Below are 26,675 nucleotides of genomic sequence, written 5' to 3'. Positions count from 1 at the left end.
TTGCTTGATCCTGGTAGACCAATTCGATAGCTACTACCCACTGTCAATCATGTGGTGTCATGGGGCCGGACCATGCATGGGGCAGGTTGAAGTAGCTGCCTTGGGCAGCGGAAGCCCAAGAGGCAGTGCCCCTACAGGCGTCTCACCACCTCCAACCAGTGGCGGCTTCTGGCGAAATCCCACGAGATCTTGCCGAAATCCCGCGAGATCTTGCCGAAGTTTGTCGGAACCCACTGTTGCTGCTTTGCGGGTGCTGCCTCACAGCTCAGGGAAGGAGGGCTTTGTCAGGGGTGGTGCAGGGCAGCACTTTCCTGTTTTGCCTCAGGTGGTGAAGCAGGGCACCTGGGTGTCACCATGATGTTAGGTGGCCTGATTTCAAAAGATATAATTGGGAGCACATTCTCCAGTGGTCTCCCGGTTCTTTCTCCCCTTCCTTTCTGCGGGAACTAGCTGCACTCTGGAGTGCCTGAATGTGGGACTAGTCAGTTGCAACTCTGTACACTATCGTCTGGCGGTGCAAAGTTTGCTTGTTTGTGGGTTGGTTAATTATTGCTTCTTTCCCCATCAATGGTTAACCTTAAAGGTAAAGGGACCCCTGACCATTAGGTCCAGTCGCAGACGACTCTAGGGTTGCAGCACTCATCTCGCTTTATTGGCCAAGGGAGCCGGCGTACAGCTTCCAGTTCATGTGGCCAGCATGACTAAGCCGCTTCTGGGGAACCGGAGCAGCACACGGAAACGCTGTTTACCTTCCTGCCGGAGCGGTACCTATTTATCTACTTGTACTTTGACGTGCTTTCAAACTGATAGGTGGGCAGGAGCTGGGACCGAGCAACGGGAGCTCACCCCGTCACAGGGATTCGAACCACTGACCTTCTGATAAGCAAGCCCTAGGCTCTGTGGTTTAACCCACAGCGCCACCCATGTCCCTTAACCTTACAGGGTAACAAATAAATAAAGGGAGAAGAGATTTCCTTGCTATGGCTGCTGCCGCCTCTATTCTTTTCTCCACTTCTCGGTCCTGTGGCTGCAGCAAGCCTGCCCTCCTGCCTCCAGCTACTTAAGCTAGTCCCCGAGACACTGTGGTTTTGAATGTTACGCATGGCGTGCTCCAGCAGGCTAATTGGAAGAATTAGTTATAGCTGAGATTATCATCATCACAGCACGTTATCCCTCTGTAGTAGTCTCTTCTCAAAGGTCTCTGAGGCATAGGGGTGTCATGAAATGCAAACCATTACTTTGCAACTCTGGAGAGAGAATGAGTAATTGGGCCTTGCTAACATTACCCCTCCCGCCCCGTTCACAAGAGAATTCTCCTGAAAATTGCTCCCGTATCTGTGTTCCAGTGTCAAATGAGTCATATGTGCGACTCCCCCAGAAGCATATAAACTGCCATTTTGATTCTGGAGTGGTTAACATTTATGGTGGCTGTCAGGGAGCATGTTTTTGCATAATGCAACAAATCATTGCGGGCACAGGAGTTGTTCTTCTCAAGAGTTATTCATTGCAGAGTCATAGGATAAATGGTCTTAGATCCCGTTTCCCTGCCCCCACCATCCGAGCAAGTGGGGTGATGGCTTTTCCTGTTAGAGGTGGCAATTTTCAGTTACAGGGCTTGTTGTCTTCATGTGTTGGCTGAAGAGTAAACAAGATCAATGTGTCTCTTTTTAAATTAGAGATAAGGAACCATTTTGAGCCTGGCCCACCACATTCTCTTCTGGGCAATGTTCTGGTGACCGCATGCCAGCGACAGGCAGAGCTGGAGGCAAAAGTGGGCAGAGCAATTAATGCCACTTTTACCTTGGTGTAGCAGGCTAATTTCTGAGAAGGCCCTTCTGCGCAGTTGCCACCCACCACACTTCATATAGGGTGCCTAAAGAAGAGCACCTTCTGGAGATCTTAGTGTATGGACAGGCACATGGGGAGGCAAGCGGGTGTTACTGTGACCAGCCCTTCTTGTGACCAGCACTTGGAGCCGAGACTTAGAAACCTAACTGGTCGCTGCTGCAGTTTCTTAAGGCGTTGGCTGTAATGTGGCCATAAAGCCAATCCCAGTTAACAGCCTTGCGACTGTTATTTCGGACTGATCATCAAACTAACATAGAGCTTCACAAGGCAACTCCACATATAATGCGGTCTAATCTGGTGCTTGCCAAGGTATCTGGGTATCCCCTGGGTATCTCTGCCCAGTTAGGCTCCACCTTAAGCTGAGAGAAGGTGGCTCTGTGCCACAGAGAACAACCTATGCCACCGTTGACAAAGATGGCGCCGTGAGCGTTGCTTCTCTGATACCGCCCCCTTTCCCCTTGTCTCAGTGACATCCTTTATTACTTAATTTATTGTGCAAGTTCTTCAAAGCCAACTAACTTCAGGAGTTTCAGGTTCTCAATACAGGCATTGTGATTATTTGTAATTTTAGTCCTTGTCTTCAGATTTCCAGAAATTCTGCCTCTTAAGGCTTCAGTCATAAATTTTCATGAAAAACATAAGGGGGGTTGCTGAGAGGAGGCCAGGCAATAGCCATTAGCATGCAGGAGGATTAGACTGATCTTTTAGTTGTGCACAGCTCTCAATGCCTATATTTCCTCTCTCTCTCTCTCTCTCTCTCTCTCTCTCTCTCTCTCTCTCTCTCTCTCTCTCTCTCTCTCTCTCTCCTCTCTCTCCTTTCAATTCTATATATGTTATTGCAGAATGCTTTATAATTAACCGAACAAAAATACCATCTGATCCGCAGCTGTCACGGCTAAAGTGTGGTGGCATGCCGAACAATAGATAAATAGTTATGAAGTGTCTTAATCATAATGATACAGGGAAGGCCAATAACTGGCTCTGATCTAATCAGGAGTTTTACATAAATCATTCTGAGGGTGGCACTTCCGATACCATATAATTACATCAGGAAATTTGGTGCATGTTGAGTGTATTGGAATTCATTGGCAACCCACAGCGTAGTGTGTATCTGAAAAGTCAAGTTCAAGCAAACACCAGCTGTCTATGGAAGAAAGAAAATGCCAAAAATGAGCAATACCAGGACACCTGTAACTTGCATGTTCAGTTATTGATCTCTGGCGAGCTGATCGTGCAGCATTGATCCTGGCACAGCTGCGAGGACTCCCTGTATGTTTCTGAGCCAATATGTGATGGCCAACCTGGTCTTTTGCCTTGGTTAAAGCTAAGCAAGATCCTTTCACACCCATGGTTTCTGAGCAGTTCTTAATTAACTCTTAACTATCATTAAGCCTCCATGTGGGCATTGCTACAAAAAGAAGGCTACAGCAGGAGAGGAGAGGGCGATCTGCTTGAGAGGAAGTGAGTGCATGAGTCTATGACAGGCACCCCCAAACTTCGGCCCTCCAGATGTTATGGACTACAATTCCCATCTCCCCTGACCACTGGTCCTGTTAGCTAGGGATCATGGGAGTTGTAGGCCAAAACATCTGGAGGGCTGCAGTTTGGGGATGCCTGGTCTATGACAAGATCTCTAGCTCTTTTTTTCCTGCCAATCCTGCTCTCTCGTATAACAAAAGTTCTTCCCCTGGTTTTGCATAATGCATGAACAGGCACCAGTCAGCTTCCTCATTAACATGAACCCATTGTGTTGCATTCGGTGGTGCTAGGCATATCTTACTGTGAGAGGCAGGAGGACTCTTAATACTAGCTGCTGGAAATGGCGTGTTGCGCCCAGGTCCTGCTTGTGGGTCTCCCACAGGCATCTAGTTGGTCACTGCAAGAACGGGATGCTGGACTAGATGGGCCTAGACGTACTTATTGTTAGGTTTGCAAAGTATTTTGATGGGCGATGAGATCTGCAGTCCTGTCTCCTTGACACATAACCACCTGCTTCTATAAAACTGAAAAGCATCACCCTTAAGACGCACAATCTTTGGAGAAGCGGTACGCTCTGTGTTCAAGGAAAGGGGATCTCTTAAGTCTTTAATATTCATGTTATGTGTATTTATAGGCAATGCTTGTAATGGTTTAAATAGGCATAGCTAAATAATTAAACTGAAAATTTAAAATGTAATTATGATCTTAGAAGGTTTGCTGTCCGTAAAGTGCTGTAGATTCACTTTAATCCAGCAGTGAAACTCATTCTTTGAACATATATTGTGGGTTTTTTAATGACCAAATAAATTAAAAAGGCTTCAAGGGAAGATAACAGTTAGCTTTATTATGATGATTTGACACCCCACCAAATGATAATATTAGTCCTGAACTGCTGTGCCTCAAAGGAATTATTCAGTCTCTTTAAAAGACAATCATTTGAGTGACACTTGAGCACAATTCAAGGAATTGATCCTTTTGCATGCTATCCAGCTAATTCTTTGCACAGAGTAGGTACATTGACATTAATGGACCTAACTTAGTCTTGTTCATTAATTTCTATGAGTCTGCTCTGAGTAAAACTTTGCTGGATGCAACCGTCTGTTTTTATTTGGGTCAAAGAGGAACTTTGGTGTGGCATCTGGCTAGCGGAATAGTCTCAGATGTACTGAGGAATTGGGACCTTAAACACGCAACAGACATCCTCTAGCATCAAACTTCCTCTAGCATCAAACATGACCTTTCCTCATTCTTTTAGATGAGAGCTTTTATAAAACAGAATTCTTCATTTTGATAGGCTGCCTTTCCGGGTAGGTTTTCTGTAAGATCTAAGACTGATGCATCTGGATGGGGCATCAATTAGAGTTTGTGGTGGTATGTGATAAATTAAACCTTGCTGTCTATTAGGCTAGTGCTGCACATCACTGAAAACAACAGTTTAACTATTGTTTAAATGCATGCTGCCAAAATTCAGGGTTTCTCCTACTCCTCTGTTACTGCTGTGTTCCTCTGCAAACTCAGGTTTCTGACTGCTCTGCTGTCCTCAGTGCGAGCTTGGAGGTTTAGAGCAGGGGTCAGCAACCTTTTCCAGCCATGGGCCGGTCCATCATCGCTCGGACCACGTGGTGAGCTGGACTATATAGTATTTTGAAAAAAATAATAATGAACGATTCCTACAAATAACCTAGAGATGCATTTTAAATAGAAGCACACATTCTACTCATGTAAAAACACACTGATTCCTGGACCGTCCGCAGGCCAGATTGAGAAGGCGATTGGGCCGCATCCGGCCCACAGGTCTTAGGTTGACTATCCCTGGTTTAGAGCAATGCAAGTGTTAATAGCCTGACTTGGCTGCATCACCTTTCCAAAATCATTAAGTTCCGAAATGTCTTCAACCTTGTGATCTTTGCCTCTTAACCTGAGCATCTGGTAATGTTCAAAACTCATTCAGAGGGAGAGTCTTTAGCCGGTGCGGCTGGTGCTTAGTCGAAGGATGAGTCATTTTTTTTTCCTTTTGGAACTCTGCGTGTTCAAAAGGTCTCTCTACGCACCATTTGCCGTTGCTTTTTTCCAGGAACATAAGGCTGGCTCTGATATTTCTCATAAAGATAATGTTAGGATTAAATGGAAATGAACCTTGATTCCTCGCCACTTCCCGTTGCCAACACCTCATTTCTTTGTATTTTATAATTGAAAATCAGTGTTCTTCATGGTTGAGCAGGCCAGCCCCATCCTTCTCCATCAGAACCTTAAGTGTCCTATGCATCTTCTACACCAGCTTTCCCTAACCTGTGTCCTTCAGGTGTTTTGCAGTATATTTCCCATCAGCCCTAACCACCACTGTGCGTTGACTGACATGTTTTATTAGGACGCTGCACCAGTAAATATTCTAAGGCTGCATCTACACCAGGCATTCCCAAACTTGGGCCCTCCAGATGTTTTGGATTACAATTCCCATCATCCCTGACAGCTGGTCCTCTTAGCTAGGGATCATGGGAGTTGTGGGCCAAAACATCTGGAGGGCTGCAGTTTGGGGATGTCTGATCTACACCATAAAGTACTGTGATACTGTTTTAAATATAAAGAGTCACGGCTTCCCCATAGAATCCTGGCAGCTATGGTTCGTTAAAGGTTCTGAGAGTTTTTGAGAGGTCTGTATTTCCCTCATAAATCTGCAGTTCCCAGTGTTTCCTTGTAAAAGGGATTGATTGATAAAGCACTCTGGGAGCCATAGCTCTGTGAGGGGGGAATATGAGGAAGGCACGCTTGGCAAATCCACACCATGATCAACTCCAGCCCGGAAACCAATGTCCCCACTGTGGAAGGACATGTGGATCCAGAATTGGCCTCCACAGTCACTTACGGACTCATTGTTAAAACCGTGTTCATGGAAGACAATCTTATTCGTCTACGAGTGATCGCCAAAGAAGAAGAAGAGCCCCCTGAAATCTCCTGGCATCCTTAACAAACTACAATTCCCACAATTCTTTTGGGGAAGACATGGCGGCTGCTTTAAATCTATGGTGCAGATGGAGCCTTAGGTAGAGACGGGAAACCTGTAGCCTTCCATACACTGCTGGACTACAGCTCCGATTCGCTCTGACCATTGGCTCGTCTGCCTCGGGTTGATGGGAGTTGGAGTCCCACAACACCTGGAGGGCCATAGGTGCACTCAGAAAGCGGCTAACATTCTCCTTTCCCTTCCTCCCCCACAACAAATGCTCTGTGATATGAGTGGGGCTGAGAGACTTCAGAGAAGTGTAACTAGTTCAAGGTCACCCAGCAGCTGCATGTGGAGGAGCAGAGATGCAAACCTGCTTCCCCAGATTATGAGTCTATCGCTCTTAACCACTACTACTACTTCTTCTTTGGTGATCACTCGTAGCCGAGTAAGATTGTCTTCCATAAACACGATTTTAACAATGGGTCTGTAAGTAACTGTGGAGGCCAATTCTGGATCCACACGTCCTTCCACAGTGGGGACATTGGTTTCCAGGCGGGAGTTGATCACGGTGGGGATTTGCCAAGCATGCCTTCCTCTTAGCACGTTTCTCCCTTGCGTCCTGAGATCGAGTTTCTTCAAAGCCCATGACACCTTTGGTAAAGTCTGTTCTCCAACTGGAGCGCTCGCAGGCCAGTGTTTCCCAGTTGTCAGTGTTTATACTACATTTTTAAAGATTTGCCCTGAGACAGTCTTTAAACCTACGCTCAGCAGACGGTAACACACTTCTAAAAGATAAAGAAGCTATTGCACTGTGCTGGAAAGAACATTACCAACATCTCCTTAACCGCAACTCACCCGTAGCTGCTGAGGTCCTCTCACAAATTCCGCAAAAACAAGTTATAGATGAGCTTGCAATATCTCCAAATCTGGGAGCGTTGTGTACAGCTATTAACCAAATGAAAAACAACAAAGCCAGTGGACCTGATGGGATACCTGCCGAAATCTTCAAAGTGGGCGGAATTGAACTTACACAACAACTTCACAAGCTCATTGAAAAAATCTGGGAAAGAGAAGAAATCCCAGCAGACTTTAGAGATGCCAAAATTATCAATCTCTTTAACCACTACACCATGCTGGCTTCCTTACACTTGTTTCATCATCAGGAATGGTTAGGGGATCTGTTACACCTGGCCCTACATTATGGCTGCACCTTCCTCTTTGGGATCCTGCACGTTTCCTCATTGCATTAAGCCATGGTTTGACTTAGTGCTCCGTGCGAGTGAGGGAAGACTCAGCCTGAGGCCACTTGAACTTCTCTGCTTTCTTTCCAACAGCCTTCATTAGAATGGCAGCAAGCTGACAGCCTCCTTAGGGTTCCTTGGCCTTGCCTCCAGGCTGCTTGAATCACTCTTGCTTTGTTCCGCTGTGCTTCCTTTCCACTATTCCTTCCTGGTCTGCCTGCCTATTTGCCTTGGGCTTTTTATTGGCTTGCCCCCTGATTGTGTGTGTGCGTGTGCAGTGCGCCGGGTGTGACGTTTTTACGCGGTTTGTTATAGCTTTATAAACCCGACCCATCAAGGGTTAACTCATACTCCGTGTCGACTGACTGGACATTCTATGAGGGGAGGGGAATGGTTGAATGTTTAAAGAGAAGGGACAGCCGTTTTGTCAGTTGAGAGGGTGCTGGGGGAGCAGGAGTGTGAGGGTGGTTGTAAAGAAGATCTAGGAGAGTAGGTTTAGGTTAGGTAGTCGTTAGGTTATCTAGTACACGAGTAACAAGGTTATTACCATTGAAACTAAGCTTGTACAACAGGAATACCTTAAAGCAACCATTACGTTCTTGAGAAATAAAATCTCCAGTGTTAAAGTGCCAATCAGAAAACCGTCTGTGTTATTTTCCAGCCAAGGTACATGAAATTCATTCATGAGGACACACATTAAAAAGACAACATTTCCTTCAAGAGTGGAACTGTTAGTTTGTATCTTTGGGGTGCACCAAGAGGGCGAGCCAGGCAGACAGACCCAGGGGGTCATAAAGTTACCTCAGGGAAGGGGCAAGCTTTTACAGAAAGGGATTCTTAGAGGCAGAACTCCCTATCCTGTGGACACAAGGGATAGTCTCAGATACAGCCCTGAACTTTTAATAGGTACCTGCCCACGGTTGTGCTGGAAAAGGACTCTCTTTTGTATAAAAGAAGAGGAAATAGAATAAAACCCTCGAGTGCATGAGGGAATACAGAAAGGCTAAGGGGAGCAATAGGGGGGAGGCTCGGTTTACCCCAGACCATCCCTGTTAGTTCTTTTAATAAGTGAGAGGTAGAATAAATAAGACGGAAGCAAGGGTCTTTCGTCGCACCGGGCGTCTTCAGGAACCAGGAAGTCCCTCTTTCCAATGAAGTTTTAGTTTTCAAATCACATTTATTTCCCCCCGCCCCACCCTTCACTTTTTGCTGCTTTGTCTCTGGCATAAAGATATCTGGGAGAGCTGTTTTTCTGTTCGCATCTCTCTGGTGTTTCTTATGCTTGTTGGATTATTTCAAGCAGCTCCACAGAGCATGCCTTTTGAGAGGTGAGAAAGACAGAAGCAGCCATCCATTGGGCGCCATCAGGGGAGCTTTTGTGTTGTATGTAACATCTCCTGGCTGGCATTAAGTGTGCTTCTTCCTCTGGTGGCTTCTAAGTAGGAACCAACTTCTGGCGCACAGATCTTGGCAGATGGATGCGCAGCTCTGGCACACGATCCTCTCGGGCGTCTCGGTGTCAGTTTCCCTTGCCTGGATGCTCGCAGCGATGTTGGTGGCCAACGCTGTCTCTGCCAGAATCTGCCAGCTGCTTCACCCTCAGATGTCACTTTTGTTTCTTGGACTTGCCTTTTTAAATTCAGAACTGTCGCCCCCTAAATAAAAAGGCAGTATCCCTCTTTTTTCAGTTGGCAGTGCTGAAGTGTGGATGGAGAGGCCTATATAGTGGTGAAGAAAGGTGTCCTTAAATCAGACCTTCCCCTAAATTGCATCCTCTGGGTATGTTGGACTACTGTTCCCTAAGCCAGGCCCAGCCAGCAGGGCCAATTGTCATGGGTTATGGAAGCTGTAGCCTAACAGCACATGGAAGGTGCTAGAGTGGCTGGGGCAACCCAGTCAGATGGGTGGGGTACAAATAATAAATTATTATTATTATTATTATTATTAATTATTAGGGAATGCTGCCTTAAAATTTTAGTTGTTTTACTTAAGTACATTGTTTAGAGCAAGGTTTCCAAACTTAGGTCTCCTGCTATTTTTGGACTACAATTCCCATCATCCCTGACCCACTGGTTCTGCTGGTAAAGGATGATGGGAGTTGTAGTCCAAAAAAGCTGGAGACCTGAGTTTGGGAAACCCTGGTTTAGAGATACTTATCTAATTATGGGTAGTATAACGTGGTATCAGTAGTAGATATTTTGTAAAAGTAGGGTGTGAATGTTGAATTCGTATTTGTAAATAACTTAGAGACTTCTGTTGGAATTAACTAGCCAAGGTGTGTGTGTGTGTGTGTGTGTGTGTGTGTGTGAGCTAGATAGCTAGATGTGGTGTTTGTGTGTGTGTGTATCATCCATCCATCCATCCATGTATGTATCTGTCTATAATTTTTTACCTCTTGATTTATTTCTTTTAGGCCCCATCTGCACTATACTTTTAAAGCAGTATCATACCACTTTAAGCAGTCATGGCTTCTCCCGCAGAATCCTGGGAGCTGTAGTTTGTTAAAGGTGCTGAGCATTGTTCAGAGACCCCCTAGTCCCCTCACAGAGCTATGGTTCTTAGTGTGGTTTAATGGTGCAGTTTAACAGGGAACTCAGGCTGAAACAGGTTTCCCACCGCTGTTCTCGCAGAAGATGCCAGGGACTGATTTTCTGCCTGCAAAACATGTAATGACTGATGGGGACAGCCTCAACACAAGGCCAGGACATTTCCCCTTTGTGGAACTGGCATTTCCTGGTGCATCAGAATTGTTGTTAGTCACTGATCAGAGGATGCCTTTAAAGAGTATTAGTTACAGGTAGGTAGCTGTGCTGATCTGCTGTAGTCGAAACAAAATAAAAAAAATTCCTTCCAGTAGCACCTTGGAGACCAACTAAATTTGTTATTGGTATGAGCTTTCGTGTGCATGCACACTTCTTCAGATACCAAGTGTGCATGCACATAAAAACTGATTTGGTCTCTAAGGTGCTACTGGAAGGAATTTTTTAAATTTTGTTTTAAAGAGTATGTTGTTTTGAAATGAGATAGTTTCAAAAATAGGTTCCAGGTGCTCTTCGCCAGACTTAATGGGTTGCCTTCCAAACCAGCCGTACAATATAGGCACCTGTGTGGTATTTAGGTTTTGTTTATAAGTTAAATTTAAATATAAAGCATGTTTATTCATATTGTTAATTTACTATTGGGGAAAAATGGAAGTGCATCCTGTTTTCTGTGTGTACATTTTTTACAGCTTAAAATAAGGCAGCCCTGATGCGGGTTGTGGCAGAAAGCAGATGACATTACATTCTTTGGGATTAATTTCTGATCTGATTTGGTATAATTTGGACATGTGCTGACTTGGCATAATTATTGTGTACACAGACATTGTACACTGTGGGACAGAAGGCAGGCAGTCTTACTGTAGCAGCCATCAGAACACAAGACAAGCAAAGTGGGTTCTGTGCCGCCTTTTGGTAGCAAAGGGACTGCAACGTTGGAAAGACGAACATCCAGCATCATTGGTTCTAAGATCTCACTGCCATTTGTATGCATGGCTCGTAGTGGCCAATGTCACTTAAATCCCTATGTGGACTGCCTCTATTAATTTATGGGTTTAAATCAGATCAATGGAATATTTTTACTGTTGATGTCAGCTGGCAAAGGGTTGTTGTTCTCTTTCTGTTATATTTGCAATTAAAAGCTACATACATACCGGTACATACATACATATATAAAAATATCTCCCTGTGGCCCTCCACATGTTGTTAGGCCACAACTCCTATCATAGCTGGCTATTGGCCAAGGTGGCTTGTTTTAGTGGGATTAGACCAGTGGTAGTCAAACTTGGCCCTCCAGCTGTTTTGGGACTACAGTTCCCATCATCCCTGGCCACTGTTCCTGTTAGCTAGGGATGATGGGAGTTGTAGTCCAAAAACAGCTGGAGGGCCAAGTTTGGCCACCACTGGATTAGACTACAAGAAGGGCCTTGATGGATCAGACCAAAGGTCTTTCTGTTCTATCATCTTGCTTCCCAGAGTAACCAAGCTTCAGGAAGTCCACAAGGAAGGCATGCTAGCAAGAGTCCTCCTTTGCTGGTCATTTAATGGCCTAATGCCTCTTAGGTTCTACCTGCGGGTTTTCTTAACTGTCATGACCAATACCTGCCACTAGAGTTCTCTTCTAATCCCCTGTTAAAGACGTTAGAGCAGGGGTCAGCAACCTAAGGCCCATGTGCCAGAAGCGGCCTGTGGAGGTTCTCACGCATTGCACCAAACTGGTGCGGTGCAGGGACTCACTTCCGTGGTGCCGAAAATCGCATCTGTGCAGACGCAGAAAATCACACCTGCACAGACGCAGAAAATCGTGGGTATACACGTGATCCGGCCCACGGAGGGATCTCCGCAGGACTGATCCGGCCCAGGCAAGATAAACCTTGCTGACCCCTGCGTTAGAGCTGGGGCCATCCCGACACCTTATGTCACTGTTCCCTCAAAGTGTGATTTGTTTTGACCTTGGGGCAACAAGATGCAACAAGAGGGAGGGTTCAGCACTTAATTGGCTGAATAGCAAGGATCCCATTGGTTGCATTCACCTGAGATGGTGTGAGATGGTGTGTCCAGAAGAGGGCAACCAAAATGGTCAAAGGCCTGGAAACAATGCCTTATGAGGAACGGCTTAGGGAGCTGGGTATGTTTAGCCTGGAGAAGAGAAGGTTAAGGGGTGATATGATAGCCATGTTCAAATATATGAAAGGATGTCATATGGAGGAGGGAGAAAGATTGTTTTCTGCTGCTCCAGAGAAGCAGACATGGAGCAATGGATTCAAACTTCAAGAAAGAAGATTCCACCTAAACATTAGGAAGAACTTCCTGACAGTAAGAGCTGTTCGGCAGTGGAATTTGCTACCAAGAAGTGTGGTGGAGTCTCCTCTGGAGGTCTTTAAGCAGAGGTTTGACAGGCATATGTCAAGAATGCTTTGATGATGTTTCCTGCTTGGCAGGGGGTTGGACTGGATGGCCCTTGTGGTCTCTTCCAACTCTATGATTCTATGATTCTATGAGAGTGGAGGTAGCATTGAGAAGCTGTCTGCATGCAGCCTGCACCCACTGCTGCGTGTAGCTCTTGGGGACATAACGGTTCCCCATTTCCTAGTCAACTTGTTACTGGCGTAAGACATCGGAAGCTACCATTGGACAACTGACTGGCAGTGACTCCAGGGTTTCAGGCACAGGGTGCTCTTAATCCTGGAGACTTCTGCCTGCAAAACAAATGCTCTTCTGCTGAGCTATGGCCCTTCTGTAGCTGTCCAAGATTCCAACCCTACTCCTTGAGGTTCCTTAATCTTGAGATGCTAGTGATCAAACCTGGGAACTTCTGCATCATCATCATCATCATCATCATCATTATTATTATTGATTACTATTTATTGCCTTTATTATTATTTTTACCTCCCCCCCGCAAGACTCAAGGCGACTTACATATAAAAATAAGAACCACTTTAAAAAACCATCATTAAAAACCAGTTGAATATTGATAGAAGACTATATACATATATAAAATCCATTAAAACCATATAGTTTACATTAAAGAAACACAACAGCACCAGCCTCCTCTTTAAAAGCAGTCAGTTTCCAAAAGCCTGTTGGAATGAAAAAGGAGAAAGGAGGGACTATTTTTAATGCATGTAAAGTACCGTATTTTTTGCTCCATAAGATGCACTTTTTTTCCTCCTAAAAAGCAAGGGGAAATGTCTGTGCTCCATAAGACGCACCTGACCATAAGACACACTTAGTTTTCAGAGGAGGAAAGGGGGAAAGCCCCATTTTTCGGGGGACCAGCTCACAGTTGTGCAGCTTCTTTTGCAAACAGGAAAAGCCCCATTTTTTAAAAGGGTCAGCTCAAAGTTGTTGAGTTTACTTTGCAAAGGGAAAAAATCCTGTTCAACTCACAGTTCTGCAGCATCTGATAATCCAATCAGCCAGTCACATGTTGCTGGGGAAACAAACAACCCCCCTCTGCAGAACATTCAACAATGGAGGCCTGGGCAAGGAGGCTGGGCAGGAAGGGAGCTAGCCTCCCTTATCTCCTCCCCCCCCCAATCTCTTGCAATCAGCTGCTGAGCGGCTTCTTTTCAACACCCCTCTTTCCCTCTTGTTAGCCTTTAGCTCTTTCTAATTTTTTTTTTTAAAAGCATGATCTACTTTTCGCCCCTGGGCAATTCGGCTCCAGGGACCACACATTCGCTCCATACGGTATGTTCTCTTTTACTAAGTTTTGGCATCTCTGCTTTCCTGTGAGCTTGCAAGATTCTTTATTGTAGGCAGAAGTCACTGTGCCCTATGATAACCCCAAATTCTCACCTGTTTTTCCATACATGAAGCAGAATTTGCTGTAAGCTTGTTGATTCTATTTATTAGTTTATTCATCTATTTCAAAATAAGGAGATGCAAAATGTATAATACTTTCAATTGAGTGCATAGTTGTAATAACAAAATATATGCTTATATATTTTTTTAAGCAGTCTTAATTAGCTATTCTTTTTCTTTTTTAAAAAAAGAGAAAATCTTACAGGTAAAGGAAACTAGCAGGGAGCAAATTAGCAGTCGGAAGTCTGTGAGAGTTTATTGATGGTTGAGGGGAAAATGGATGCCAGCAGGGAATTTTCAGTAATTACAGAGTAAGGAATTTTAACCAGAGTTAGTATAGCTCCTTTGGCTGCTTGTGAGTGATAATTACGACAATAGTAGGAAATCAGGTAAATTAAGTTGTACAACATGTCAGGCAAATTTAGATCTTCTGCCGTTGCTATATTTTCATTACGTGGGGAATTAAAAATAGGAAGTTAACCTGAACATTTATGATTTGCACTTAAAGCCTCAGAAATCCAGGCGCAAGTCATGTATTCCGATTATCATCATCCTTCCCTGGCAATGTCGCCTGTTCTTGATTTGCATCTTATCTGTGACGTCCCTTTGAGGAGCCTAACTTTTTAAAGATCTTTTACTGTTACTGCACCTATTGTATTATGTAGGTTTTTTCTATGGGTCATGAGCTCATGATGGCTAGTATGTTCCTAGTGCTCAGATTAGCATAATCTGCCACTCTTGGTTTCCTTTTCTTCCTATTTTACCTTCTCTTTTATCCTCCCTCCACCCCATTTTTCCTCAGGATTACATAGATATCTCATAGAATCACGGAGTTGGAAGGGTTCCTGAGGATCATCTAGTCCAACCCCCTGCAATGCAGGAACATGCAGCTGTCCCTTATGGGGACTGAACCTGCAACCTTGGCGTTATTAGCACCACCAACTAACCAACAGGTCTATGTGGAAGCAAAATAGAAAAATCCTTCAGTAGCACCTTAAAGACCAACTAAGTTTTTATTTTGGTATGAGCTTTCGTGTGCATGCACACTTCTTCAGATACACTTGAAACAGAAGAGCCAGACCCTTATGTATATACAGACGGTGGTGGGGGTGGGTGGGAATGGGTGATGGGCTGATAGGAGTGGTAAACCTGTTGATGGCTGTTAACAACTGCTGATGACTGCAATAGGTACATAAGGGTCTGGCTCTTCTGTTTAAAGTGTATCTGAAGAAGTGTGCATGCACATGAAAGCTCATACCAAAATAAAAACTTAGTTGGTCTTTAATGTGCTACTGAAGGAATTTTTTTATTTTGCTTCGACTCAGACTAACACAGCTACCTACCTGTAACTGGGTCTATGTGGAGTACAAGTTCAGATAAAATAGCCAGCCAGTCAAAGCACAAAGGCAATTATATTTCTTCCCAAGATCATACACAATCCCTCAAAAAGCCAAAATCATGTAGTCAGAACACATTAGGTTCAGTGGTGGGTGGGATCGCCAAAGTCTTATTTCAATGGCGGGTGGGATTACCTGGCCCCTTTCTGCTCCTTTAAAACACACACACACACACACACACACACACACACACACACACACACACACACACACACAGCCAACAGCATAAAGCTGAATGCACACAAGTTAAATGCCCGTAAGTTGTGAGTTACCTGTGTCATTAAATGGCGCCAAACTATTTTCAGTGTTGTATATTAATTTGTTGTGAGCCACCCTGGGACCTTAACAGTGAAGGACAGTCAATAAATCAAAATAATAATGATCATAACAATGTACCAGAGGACAGGTCCTTGCCCTGGGCAACTTATAACTTAGAATTCACCGCAGGGGACAGCCAATGAAATGGGAGGGTATATGGGAAGAATTCCATTTTCACTTCTGTTACACATTCATCCAGTGCTTTACCAGCTGCACTGGCTCCCAGTGGAGTACAGGATCAGGTTTAAGGTGCTGGTTTTAACCTTTAAAGCCCTAAACGGCCTAGGACCCTTGTACCTACAGGACCGCCTCTCCTGGTATGTCCCACGCTCTAACTATATGAGCAATCTGTGGACTGGGTCCCGAATGGTGATCTCACAGATAGATAATTTATTACGGTTGGAGACCAGCATATAAAACACACTTGGGGGTACAATCCCAAAAGGAACACAAACATTTAAAACATTGAACAATAGTAAATTTAAAATTTATAAATGCCATAAGCGTATAGACACTAAAACCTTTGAGATAAGCTACCGCAGAGAAATGACCCAGAATCACCCGAGGGACCGAGTTTGGGGATTTTCTTGACAAACTAGTTTGGATCAGGGGTGGTGGTGGTAGTCTGCGCCTACAGATCCGTACACAGAATCTGGCGACCATCCGGGTAGTCTTTTGATTTTTGCCTAGCAGGAGAAGATCAAATTTTTGCTTTTCCGGGAGGTTGGCAAGCCTCACCAGCAGGGGATCAATGGTCTCACTATGTGCCTCTTTATAAAAGGGACATCTAAAAAATAAGTGCTCTGGGCTTCCTATCTCCCCCAATGAACAGGCGCAAATTCTCTGAGCATACGGGCCTTTTTTAAAGGATCCTTCCAGGACCGACGAGGGCAAAGCCGAGCTTCTGGAGAGAATAAAAGCCCTTCTTGCATTTTTGGATACTAGAAAGAAGAGATATGCTGCTGGTGCGGCTATCTCTCTCTCAATTTCTCCAGTTTTATAGTCGGGGCACCTTGAGCAATCCTGTTGTCTCTCAGTGTCTATGACTCTTTGCCTAACCATAGCTTTTGCTTGGCTCAACCCCAGACTTAGAAGGGCTTGAGGGGCAAAACCCAGTTTCTGAGCAGATTCAACGACGGCCATTTGTAGATTGATGTTAGGCAGATATAAGCCTCCACTCTCATCATCCCCGTTTCTAGTCTGACCCATGCATTTGAAACACATCTGGGGACTTGTAGGAGAGCTCTAAGAAGTTTGGATTGAACTCTCTCAAGGGGGGAGAAAGCAGAGGAGGGCGGGCCCAGAAAGGATCCATAGAGGAGCTGTGCCAACGTTTTGGCTTTGTATAATTTTAGGGCCGCGGGGATCTCACAGATAAACAGATCCCAAGTTGTTTAGGTTGTTGTATACTAATAGTAGAAGATGTGGTCCTTGGTTTGAAAAAGGTTCACTTCCCTAGCTAGATCAAGAGCCCTTCCGGCAGGTCAGCAGGTGATTAACATTCATGGGTGTGAAGTCACATGAAATCAGATCTGTGCCTATTTTTTCATCACCGTTGCTTATTCAACTTTATGTAGAGAAATTGCCGCAGAAGCAAAGTTTATTAAAGATTTTAGAAATAATAATCCAGAGTAATTTGACAAGCTAATTGGTTGCATCACAAGAAAAGTTGGCTTTCATGGCTATCAGCTGTAAAGCCAAGTGGTTTCTGTCTGAATATTACGCTAATAGGCTGGCGTTTCTCTTCTGGGTGTAATAGAAAATATGTCAGATTACTGAGGGCTCCTGCCGAGCACACGGCTCACATCGAATATTAATAAAGTTTTGAGATTGTTTGATCAAAATGTGTGATTTTAATAGAATGCTCAGATTTCCTTCAGAGCTGTAGTTTCTTGAAACAGCTATGGGAATTTAGGTTCTGCTTTGATTGGAAATAATTTATGTCTCAGAAGATTTCTCCCACCTCTGCATAAGAAAAGTTCTCTTCTCCCCCTCCTCACATCCGATCACTTTATCTTAGTAAGTGGATCCTGCTGGATCTTGCGGCATGCGCAGTGGAGGTTCCAAAAATGCTACTAGGACGAGTAGATTTTTTATTTAGACGAAAACAATCGAAAAGAAAGAGAATGGCTGACTCAGTAGAAATAAGCGATTCAAATGTGCCAAGCTTGCCCTGTCCTGAAGCCTTGTGCTCCCTTTTGATGAGACGTTGCGAAAAGCTACAGTAACATTCCAGATGTTTTGACAGAGGCTGTCAACTGAAATAGCACAGTTAGTGACACAGCAATGACAGGGAAGACATGCTCAGAATAACAGAAGATCCCAGAGCAGCCTCCCTGCACCTCCCGGCAACTTGCTGGCTTCCAGATGCCTCAGGCTACAAACCTTGTTGTCCTTGACCATTGGCCACGTTGGCTGGCATTGGTAGCGGTTGTCGCCCAGTAGCAAACAAAAAGTAAAAAAGGTAAAGGACCCCTGGACGGTTAAGTCCAAAGGCGACTATGGCGTTGTGGCGCTCGTCTCGCTTTCAGGCTGAGGGAGCCGGCGTTTGTCCACAGACAGCTTTCCAGGTCATGTGGCCAGCATGACTAAACAGCTTCTGGCGCAATGGAACACCGTGACGGAAGCCAGAGCGAACATAAACGTCATTTACCTTCCCGCCGCAGCAGTACCTATTTATCTACTACACTGGTATGCTTTCGAAGTGCTAGGTTGGCAGGAGCTGGGACAGAGCAATGGGAGCTCACCCCGTTGCGAGGATTCGAACCGCCGACCTTCCAGTCGGCAATTCCAGGAGGATCAGTGGTTTGGACCACAGTGCCACCTGCATCCCCCGCCCAGTAGCATCTCCAGGGCATCAGGTTGGGGAAAGATGATAGAGGAGAATAAGGCATTGTGAGCTGAACGTACTGCTGGTCAGGTCAGAACTTTGGTCTGTCCAGCTCAATACTGTCAACTGGATTGGCAGCAGCTCTCCAAGGTACACCATAAGAGGTCTTCCCCTCTGTGGCTTCCTACCTGGAAGTGCCAGAAATTGGAATGAGGATCTTTTGCATGCAAACATGTTGTCTGCCACCAAGCAAGCACCTTTAACTAGAGGCTTGCTCCTGTGCATCAATGTGCTATGAGAAAGATCTTCTGTTCCACCGTAGCTTCTGCTCCAACCTGTGAACCCTTAGGGCAGGAGTGGGGAACCTTTGGCCCTCCAGGTATTGCTAGACTGCAGCTCCCATCATTCCTGTCCATTGGCCGTGCTTGTTGGGGCTGATGGGAGTTGTAGTTTAGCAACATCTGGAGGGCCACTGGTTCCCCACAGCTGTCTTTAGGGAGATGGTGGTGCTACGAAGACAAGATGTCACCGTTGCTTGTTATTATGATTTGTTTATTACAATTTATGTTCCTTCCTCTCCTCCAACAAGCTCAGGCTGTGTATATATATGGTCCTTCCTTTTTACTCTTGTCCACACTGTGAAATAAGTTATGCTTAGAGCGGGAGAGAGTGCACATTTGTCTTGTTTTGTTTTTTAAAGAAATGTGAGCCCTAGTTTGGACATTTTTAGAGCACTGACAAAAGCTGGTGAAAGAGAGCAGAGATCTGTCCATGAGATTCTTGCGGCACCCCTGATTTATTATAGTGCTGGTTCAGAGGTTTTCTTCAATTGGCTGGTGTTTTATCTTTGAAGCAGGGGTTTTCAAAATCTTGCCTGAAGCACAAGTAATCAGCTGCTACGGTACAGTAGCAATATTGTGACAGGGCTATTATGCGACAGGAAACGCCTGCCCCCCCAGATGTTACTGGGCTACAACTCCAGTGGTCAGGAATGATGGGAATTGTAGTCCCACCAATATCTGGAGGACCAGGCACCCTGCAGTATAAACCAGGGTCAGAATCAATGGTTGCTAGCCACAATGACTACATTCTTCCTCCACTGTCAGTGCCTCTGAATACCACTTGCTGAGCATACCAGGTGGGAAGAGTCCTGTTGTGTTCAGGCCCTGTTTGTGGGTTTCCTATAAGCATCTGGCCACTGAGAGAACAGGATGCTGGACTAGACAGGCCTTTGGTCTGATCCAGTAGGCCAGTGATGGCGAACCTATGACACGCGTGTCAGACGTGACACGCAGAGCCCTCACTGCTGGCACGCGCCCCATTGGCCCATTCGTGCTGTTGTTGTCCCCCCCCCCCATTTGTTCTCCCGCTCCTCCTACAGCTTGTCTCCACTAGAGCTTGTCTCCACTGTTAAAACCCAGGTAATTTTTGTTGTTGTTGCTGCTGCTGGTAGCCAGAGATTGGTTTTTTAACCCTTTCTGTGCTGTTTTTTTCTGGAGCTTTGGCAGACTATGATTGGGTGTAACAGCATTCATTTTTTAACCTGTTCTGTGCTGGGGTTTTTTGCGCTTTGGCAGACTACGTCAGTGCTGCGTGTTAGTTCCAGCGAAGGTATTATTCGTCATTTATTTCTGTTCTCTTTCCCCCCCAAAAAGCGCAGCAGCTTTGGGGCACCCCCCAAAAAAGCAAAGCAACTTTTGCACCCCCCCAAAAAACCTCCAACTTTGGTCAGCAGCTCCCCCCCAAAATCTCAAAAACTCTGGGCACTTTGTGATAAATAAGGGTTTTTTGGTTTGATTTGGTTAAATAATTAGGTTTCAGTTTATTAAATACAGTTATATATTACAATTATACGTTTTTGTTATTTAAACTATGGTTTTTTTCTCGAAGTGACACACCACCTGAGTTATGCTCGGTTTTTTGGTGAATTTTGACACACCAGGCTCAAAAGGTTGCCCATCACGGCAGTAGGCTGTTCTCATGATCAGAAAGACTCGCATGTGGCCTAGAGCAAAAACAAATTCTGAGTTTGAAAATGGCCCTCCTTTCCTTCTTTTCAAACGTTCCTTCTTTTCAAATGTTCAATCTGCATACAGTACAGTACATGAATTTCAGAACTGGGTGTCTGCTTTACACGTCCATGCCTGATTTTGAATTCTGAGGAAAGATTGGCATTCCTTATGGTCTAACAGGCACGATTATTTAATGCACCGTTAATATTAATGTTTCTCCATATGGTTTTATATTGATTAAATAATCTTCCTAGCTACTTTCATAGGTTCAGGGTAGAACCATCACCCTGGGACTGTTATTCAGGCGGCAACTCGGGTGTGAATACATAATGCTCTAATTGTTAGCATGGAATAAGTACACGCTTGATCTTATCTGAACAAGCTAGCACGTAGTAATTAACTAGGTTATCTTTAATTAAATCCAGTGAGGCTGTGAAGTTACCCCCGTAACAGAATTAAGTAGAACAGAAAAGCACGATGCAAATAGAAATGAATAATAATAATAATAAAAGGTTGGTGTCAAGGGAGCACTGCAGCCTGGTCTGCATGACATAGAATTGTCGATGAAACAAACAAACAAAAAAATTCCTTCCAGTAGCACCTTAGAGACCAAATAAGTTTGCCATTGGTGTGAGCTTTCGTGTGCATGCAAGACCAACACAGCTAAGGTAAAGGTAAAGGGACCCCTGACCATTAGGTCCAGTCGTGACCGACTCTGGAGTTGTGGCGCTCATCTCGCGTGATTGGCCGAGGGAGCCAGCGTATAGCTTCCAGGTCATGTGGCCAGCATGACAAAGCCGCTTCTGGTGAACCAGAACAGCACACGGAAATGCCATTTACCTTCCCACTGTAGCGGTACCTATTTATCTACTTGCACTTTGACGTGCTTTCGAACTGCTAGGTTGGCAGGAGCAGGGACCGAGCAATGGGAGCTCACCCCGTCGTGGGGATTCGAACCGCCAGCCTTCTGATTGGCAAGCCCTAGGGCGGCTCTGTGATTTAACCCACAGCGCAACCCATGTTCTACCTGTAAATAGAATTGTAGAGCTAGAAGGGACCCAAAGAGGCATCTAGTCCAACCTCATGCATTGCAGGAATCACAGCCCAGGAACCAATGATCGACAGCCATCCAACCTCTGTTTTATTTTTATTATTTTTTAAATAATTTTATTGGTTTTACAGAAAAACACAACACTTTAAACACAACAAATGCAAACAAAAATAACAAGAAAAAATAACATTACAAAAATAACAAGAAAAACACAAAAATCAAAATATCCTAATCCTTTTCCTTTAACATTGTAAGAGGGGACTTCCTCGAGTTCCCTCTATCTGCCGTTCATTTCTCATTCATCTTTAGCAATTTCCAATTCATTGTTTAAAACTCCTTGCAATTTCAAATCTCTCATACGTCAATTTACTTAACATAATTCTCAAATCCGCCGTTTCTATAAACTTCTAAATCTAATCTCAATATACAATTTTACCATATTTTTTAAAATAAACTTTTAAATCTTTCCACTCTTCTTCTGTCGTTTCTTCTCCCCGGTCGCGTATTCTCCTGGTCATCTCAGCCATTTTCATTTGCCAATCGTCCACTGTTGGTAATTCTTGGGTCTTCCAGTTCTTGGCTAATAATACTCTTGCCGCCGTTGTAGCATACATAAAGAAATTAACATTTTTCTTGGGAATCTCTTTTCCAACTATACCCAATAGAAAGGATTCTGCTTTCTTAATAAATGTGTTTTTCAACACTCTCTTTAGTTCATGATAAATCTTCTCCCAGAAATCCCTTACTAGTGGGCAAGTCCACCACATATGATAAAAAGATCCTTCCTCTTTCTTACATTTCCAACATTTATTATCATGATTGTGATAGATCTTAGCTAGTTTTACTGGTGTAAGATACCATCTATGCATCATTTTCATTATATTTTCTCTTAGAAGATTACACACAGTAAATTTCAAGTTCTGTTTCCATAATTTTTCCCAATCTTCCAACCTCTGTTTTAAACCCCTTCCCCTTTAAGTAGAGCCCAACACCTTCCGAGATGAGTTAATGAGTAAGTTCCAACGAAGAGCCATTGTAGCATCAACTTCTTCAGCTCAGCTGTCTGCTTTCAGGGGGGTGGGGACCACACGCAGGAATGAGCCAAATATAGGAATGCAAGATGCTGTCTTCTACTGAGTCAGGCCACTGGCCCACATTGCCTGCACTGATTGGCAGCGGCCCTCCAGGGTTCCAAACAGTATCCTCTCGGATAACTATCTGGAAATGCTGGGGATTGAACTTGGGACCTTCAGGACGCAAAGCAGGCACTCTGCTCCTGAGCTACGGAGCTTATGAGGACCATGTGGATGTGCAGGCTGCCAGGCAGGAAGGGCCATAGCTCAGTGATACAGCACCTGCCTTGCGCCCAGGGAATCCTGGGTTCAATCCCTGGCATTTCCAGGTAAGGCTGGGAAAAACTCCTACCTGAAGCCTTGAAGAGTCATCTGCTGGTTGGTGTAGAGCAGGGGTGGCCAACTCCCAAGAGACTGTGATCTACTCACAGAGTTAAAAACTGGGAGTGATCTACCCCCTTTTGGGGGGAGGGTTCAGGTCAAAGCTGTTGAGTTTTTTTTAAGGAAGGGAAGCCCTGTTTTGGGGGGTTTAGGTCAAACTTGTTGAGCTTCTTTTAGGAGGGAGGCCCATTTTTGTTTAGGGCTTCAGGTCATAGTTGTTCAGCTTTTTTTAGGGAGGAGGAAAATTTTGGGTAAGCTTTTTTTAGGGGTGCCAGTGATCTAGCAGTGATCTACCACAGACATCCAGTGATCTACTGGTAGATCACAATCTACCTGTTGGACGTGCCTGGTGTAGAGTGTAGACCAGGCACCCCCAAACTCGGCCCTCCAGATGTTTTGGGACTACAATTCCCACCATCCCTGACCACTGATCCTGTTAGCTAGGGATGATGGGAGTTGTAGTCCCAAAACATCTGGAGGGCTGAGTTTGGGGGTGCTTGGTGTAGACAGTACTGAGCTGGATGGACACAGTAGTCTGACTTGATATAAGGCAGTTTCTATGTTCTTTTTTGGTTTGGTTTGGAATATTTATTGAATTTTATAACAATTAATCACACGAATCTCATTCATCATGTTATTTACAATTATTCTCCCTCCCCTCCTCTGGACTTCCCTCAAATCCCCCTCTGCTGAGTTATTTAGTTTTATTTATGGTATCCTGCAGTTTCTAGGTTCTTCACACTTTGTGGCTAGCAAGCAAAAGCTCAGCCAGAAGCCCTGGTTTGGATGGTATACTATACAATATTGGCTCATCTTTGTGCAGTAGCAAAAAGGGAAATAGGAGGCCTGTGAGCTCCTCTCCAGCAAACTTGCACATACTCACTAAGCCATAGTATGGCTTATCGTGTTATATGGGAGCCTGGCCACTGTCTGCAGAATGTACTCACTCGATATCACACACTATATTCGCTGCCCGCTAACGTAGTTTCTTTTGTTGACAATATAAAAACGAAGTGGCTTTCAAAAAATGAATAAACTGTATCGCTTGTTTTCCAGGTGGCGGAGATGCACGGGGAACTAATAGAATTCAACGAGAGGCTGCACCGTGCTTTGATGGCTAAAGAAGCTCTTGTGACCCAGATGAGACAGGAACTCATTGATTTGAGAGGACCGGTAGGTTTTTTCTTAAAAATATATAATACCCATAGTAATCTTGATCTGTTTATCAAGACTGAAGTCCCAGAAAGGGCCTTTGAAGCTAGGTTCAGGATAGACACTGTGCATAGCTAAACTGTTCAACTCACTCCTGCAGGAGGCAGTGGTGGCCATGAATTTGGGTGGTTTAAAAAAAAAAGGTTTAGACAAATTCCTGGAGGAGGAAGCTGTTAATGGCTGCTATCCATGGTGGCTGTGTTCTTGCTTCCAGCATGTCTCTGAGTACCAGTTGCTGGGAATTGCAAATGAAGAGGGTGCTGTTCTGTTCAGGCCCTGCTTCCACTGTGAAAAGAGGATGGTGGACTAGATGGGCCATTAGATATTTTCGTTAGAGATTCTTCAACAGAGGTTGGAAAGCCATCTGTCAGGAATTCTTTAGCTGTATTTCCTGCATTGCAGGGGGTTTGGCTTGATGATTCCTGGGTGACCCTTCCAGCTTTACAGTTCTATAAAAATATTTATAAATGTGCAGATGCTCAAATTTGAGGCATGCATACACACACACACACACACACACACACACACACACACGTACATGTGTGTCATTTCTTTGAACATTTGGCTTTATTTATCCAAGTAGAGGATAAGACATTTTGAAAGAGGTTAAAGATAAAGTAATCTGTCTCTTAACAGATAGGGTTGTATAAGCAGCTGTTAAAACAAGTGTTTGCTACCAGTTCCCAAATTTCTCAGCAAGGGCAGGAAAGGGGGAGGTGGGAAAATTAAAATAGCAGTGAGACACGTGGGTGTGGGAAGCTTTGATAACCACAGACAGCTTTCTCTTTCTAGGATTCCCCCCCCCCCCATCTTCTCACTGGAGATTACAAATATATTTTACTGGTGTTAATCTGGCGAGTGTGGCAGCAAAATCTATTGAGCTGCCAGTTTTATTTACATCCACAAGAATGCAAATGCCCTGTACGCAAAGGAGACTGGGCAAATGTGCTCATTCTTCTACAGGGAGTAATCTACAACACATCCGCAGTGACTAAAGTTCACAAACTTAGATCCAAAAATGCAGTCCATCCTTCTTTGACTAACACAAAACTTGAGATGGTCTGATCTGGTTTTGAGAAAAGGAAGAATATCTAAATGAATGGCCCAAGGCAAGCACGAAATTGAAAACTGCTGCAGACAACTAATGCTGTTGCTTTAAAAAGCAAAGGTAATCATGTTGGTCCATAAGGGGTAGTGGAGCAGCTCTTCAAAATCCATAGCTGGGCAATAATTTTATTGGAACCAACCAGCATGTCACAGGATACTGGCAATCTTCCTTGTTCTCCAGAACTCTTCATCAGGCACGACTTGGTAACTATAAGGCCAGGTTTCCAGCCTCTGCTCCAAGATGGAGATTGTAGACGTAATAAATCTTTGGTAGGTGCTGCAGTTGTGAAGTTTGCTCTCGTAAGATGTAGTGATGGCCACCAACCTGGGTGGTTTTAGGAGGGTATGGTTTGAGGAAAGTCTTAAGGGTCAAGAACAGGGGTCAGCAATTTTTTTCAGCAGGGGGCCGGTCCACTGTCCCTCACACCTTGTGGGGGGCCGGACTATATTTTGGAAAAAAAATATGAACGAATTCCTATGCCCCACAAATAACCCAGAGATGCATTTTAAATAAAAGGGCACATTCTACTCATGTAAAAACCATCTGCGGGCTGGATTTAGAAGGCGATTGGGCCGCATTGGGCCGCATCCGGCCCCCGGGCCTTAGTTTGGGGACCTCTGGTCAAGAAGAGAGGCCTGGGGGAGGCCATATTCATGGGTTTCATAAACAATGTAAGAAATGGGCAAATCTTGGGAAAATCTATGGTGGATTTAGGCTCTCGGTGGCTATGTTCTACTGCCATTGTTAGAGGCAGTATGTCTCTGAATGATCATTGCTGGGAATTTTAAGGATTGGGAAGGCTACAGTGCTCAGGTCCCGCTTCCCAGCTTCCCGTAGGGATCTGTTTGGCCATTGTGAGAACAGGATACTGGAGTAGATGGGCAGTGGACCTTACCCAGCAAGGCTCTTTTTCGGGTCCTACGCCACACTCCAAGATGAAGAAGCAACAGTTGCTAGGCTGGAGAGGGGTGTCACCTGGGGAGAGGAGGATTTGGTTTGTGGCAAGGGTCAAGCAGAGCGGTCTGGGGGAGGCCATATTCATGGGGTTTCATAAACAGTGTGAGAAATGCAAGCACTTCTACAGAATGGAACAGCAGGATAAAGAGGGTCTTGGGAAAGCCATCTGTAAAAATAGGTAACTTTGGCCATGCCAGAGCTTAACTTGGAAGGGTATTATTTATTCATTCGTTACTTTTGTGGAAAATGCATTTTTAAAGAAATGGGTCCTCCCTGCCATAGATAAATTTAGTAGTGGTACAGAAAATGCTTAGCACAATGTTGACTTACTTCATTCCTCTTCATTGTCATCATCTGTGTTATGAAATGGGACATTTCTGCCCGATTCTTGATGTAGTTGCAAACTGATCTCCCAACATTTGGTATGTTTGTAAATTTAGTCAGAATGTCTTCAAGAGGAGAACTAGTTTGTGTGGGGGG

The 26,675-nt window shown here is 44.6% G+C and overlaps 1 protein-coding gene across 20 annotated transcripts in view; it reads left to right on the top strand.

Annotated features, from left to right (window-relative positions):
• SNX29 (sorting nexin 29) overlaps nt 1-26,675 on the top strand; it is a 258,108-nt gene that overhangs the window by 90,336 nt on the left and 141,097 nt on the right. For all 20 annotated transcript variants that reach the window (XM_088656766.1, XM_088656772.1, XM_088656768.1 and 17 more), the window contains one exon: nt 23,975-24,091. In XM_088656766.1, coding sequence (XP_088512892.1) covers nt 23,975-24,091 — 117 coding nt within the window. The remainder of the gene's footprint in view (nt 1-23,974; nt 24,092-26,675) is intronic.

The sequence above is a fragment of the Zootoca vivipara genome, chromosome 13 (genome assembly GCF_965207765.1).
Source record: "Zootoca vivipara chromosome 13, rZooViv2.hap1.1, whole genome shotgun sequence".
NCBI classification, from domain to species: domain Eukaryota; kingdom Metazoa; phylum Chordata; class Lepidosauria; order Squamata; family Lacertidae; genus Zootoca; species Zootoca vivipara.
This window is presented reverse-complemented; position numbering and strand designations above follow the sequence as displayed.